The sequence below is a fragment of the Protobothrops mucrosquamatus genome, unplaced genomic scaffold, assembly GCF_001527695.2.
Source record: "Protobothrops mucrosquamatus isolate PMUCROS unplaced genomic scaffold, P.Mucros_1.0 scaffold1829, whole genome shotgun sequence".
NCBI lineage: Eukaryota > Metazoa > Chordata > Lepidosauria > Squamata > Viperidae > Protobothrops > Protobothrops mucrosquamatus.
In genome coordinates, this window is record NW_015387962.1 from 298,474 (window position 1) to 300,280 (window position 1,807).

At 46.0% G+C, this 1,807-nt stretch overlaps 1 protein-coding gene across 1 annotated transcript; it reads left to right on the forward strand.

Moving 5' to 3' along the window:
• Positions 1 to 389: 389 nt before the first annotated feature.
• DUSP14 (dual specificity phosphatase 14) lies at positions 390 to 1,491 on the forward strand. Its single transcript, XM_015823304.1, has one exon. It carries the CDS (start codon positions 459 to 461, stop codon positions 1,053 to 1,055), a length of 597 nt encoding a protein of 198 aa, XP_015678790.1. The 5' UTR covers positions 390 to 458; the 3' UTR covers positions 1,056 to 1,491.
• Positions 1,492 to 1,807: the final 316 nt, after the last annotated feature.

Genomic DNA, 1,807 nt, shown 5'->3' on the forward strand with positions numbered 1-1,807 from the left:
ACCTGGGTGACTTTGGGCGAATCACCAAAAGACTGGGAGTTCTAGTCCTACCCTAGGTGTGAAAGTTGGTTTGGTGATTTTGGTCCAATTACCGGGATGCAGTGAGTTCTAATCCCCCCTCCCCTTAGCCATGAAAACTGACTAGATGATTTTGGGCTGGTCATTCTCTCTCAGCCCACCTCACAGGATTGTTGTTGTTGGGAAAATAGGAAGAGGAAGGTGTGTTGGCTATGTTCCCTGCTGGCGGGATATAAAGAAGTAAATAAATAGTAAAATTAATCAGCATTGTCAGATAAACCAGGCTATGGCTGTTTTCCTACTAAAACTAAAAGTCGGTCTTTCTCTGCATTTGGCAGGTGAAGAGAAAACACGTGTGGCACATTACCAAGAAGACAAAAAAAGAAGGATCCCAGAGAATCCATCTAGCATGAAAATCTGAGCAGCCGGGCATCATTTCCATGACAGCACGAAGACACTACACGCTCCCACGAACTCTCTTAACACCTCGCTTTTACTCCGAAGGGACGATGGCTGGCATTGCCCAAATCACCCCCTTCCTGTACCTCAGCAAAGGCAGCGTTGCCTCCAACCGCCAGCTGCTCTTGTCCCGCGGGATCACCTGCATTATCAACGCCACCGTCGAACTCCCGAACCCCAACTTCCCCGACTTTGAGTACGTCCGGGTGCCCGTGGCCGATATACCCAGCGCCCCCATTTCTCTTTACTTTGACGGCGTGGCAGACAAGATCCAAAGCGTGGCTCGGAAGAACGGCGTCACTTTGGTCCACTGTGCGGCCGGGGTGAGCCGGTCGGCCACGCTGTGCATCGCTTACCTGATGAAGTACCAAAACGTCACCCTGTACGAGGCCTATAACTGGGTCAAATCCAGGCGCCCAGTGATACGTCCGAACGTGGGTTTCTGGAAGCAGCTGATAGACTACGAATGGGAGCTGTATGGGCGGAACAGTGTGAAAATGGTACAAACTCCTTATGGGATGATGCCAGATGTTTACGTAAGGGGAGAAAGGGTCTTTGTGCCTTACTGGGGGATCTGAAGAGAGGAAGCTGGAGAAGATGGTGGTGAGGCTCCCTAAACTGGCCAGGTCGGAGGGACCTACCACCCCTGTTTGGAGAGCATCCCATCTCATGGCTCCAGCTTCTTTTGGGTCAGCTGAACCTCAGAAGCATCTTCAAAGCACTAAACCAGCAACCTCTTAATCAAGGGGGCCTTAATCCTACATCCTGCAGAATCACTTTTGTAAGGAAAATTGCCTTTCGCATCTCTAAAGTGGACTCTGCAAGTTCATTTCAAGGAGAAGAATTCACGGTGTCAAATCACTTAAAATGGGGAAGGAACAATCCACCTGGTAGCTATTGGGATTATTAAGGATGACGATGATGATGATTAGTTTTCTCACTTGTAATAAATGCTTTCTTGGCAAACCATCTCAGAAGGAGGGACCATAACTCTGTACCATGTGGGATTAAAATAATAATAATAATAATAGTCCATCTCCGAATGGAGAGGAAATTAAATATAAATATTTAGTCGGAAAGGTCTTCCATTCCTTTCTGTTAGTGTATAGCTCAGCTTTTGAATTTCAGTTTGGGGGTAAAATCAGGGTGAGGGAAACTGTCAGCTGGACAATCTGCCACAAATAAAATAATTTAGACAATTCAAAGATTGCATCGTATTTTTTTTTCTTAGCCATTTCTGCATTTGCATTTACATTAGGGTTTTTTTTAAAAAAAAATCTATTGACTTATTTTATCTAAAACATTTGTGAACTGCTCAGGTGCTAACTCC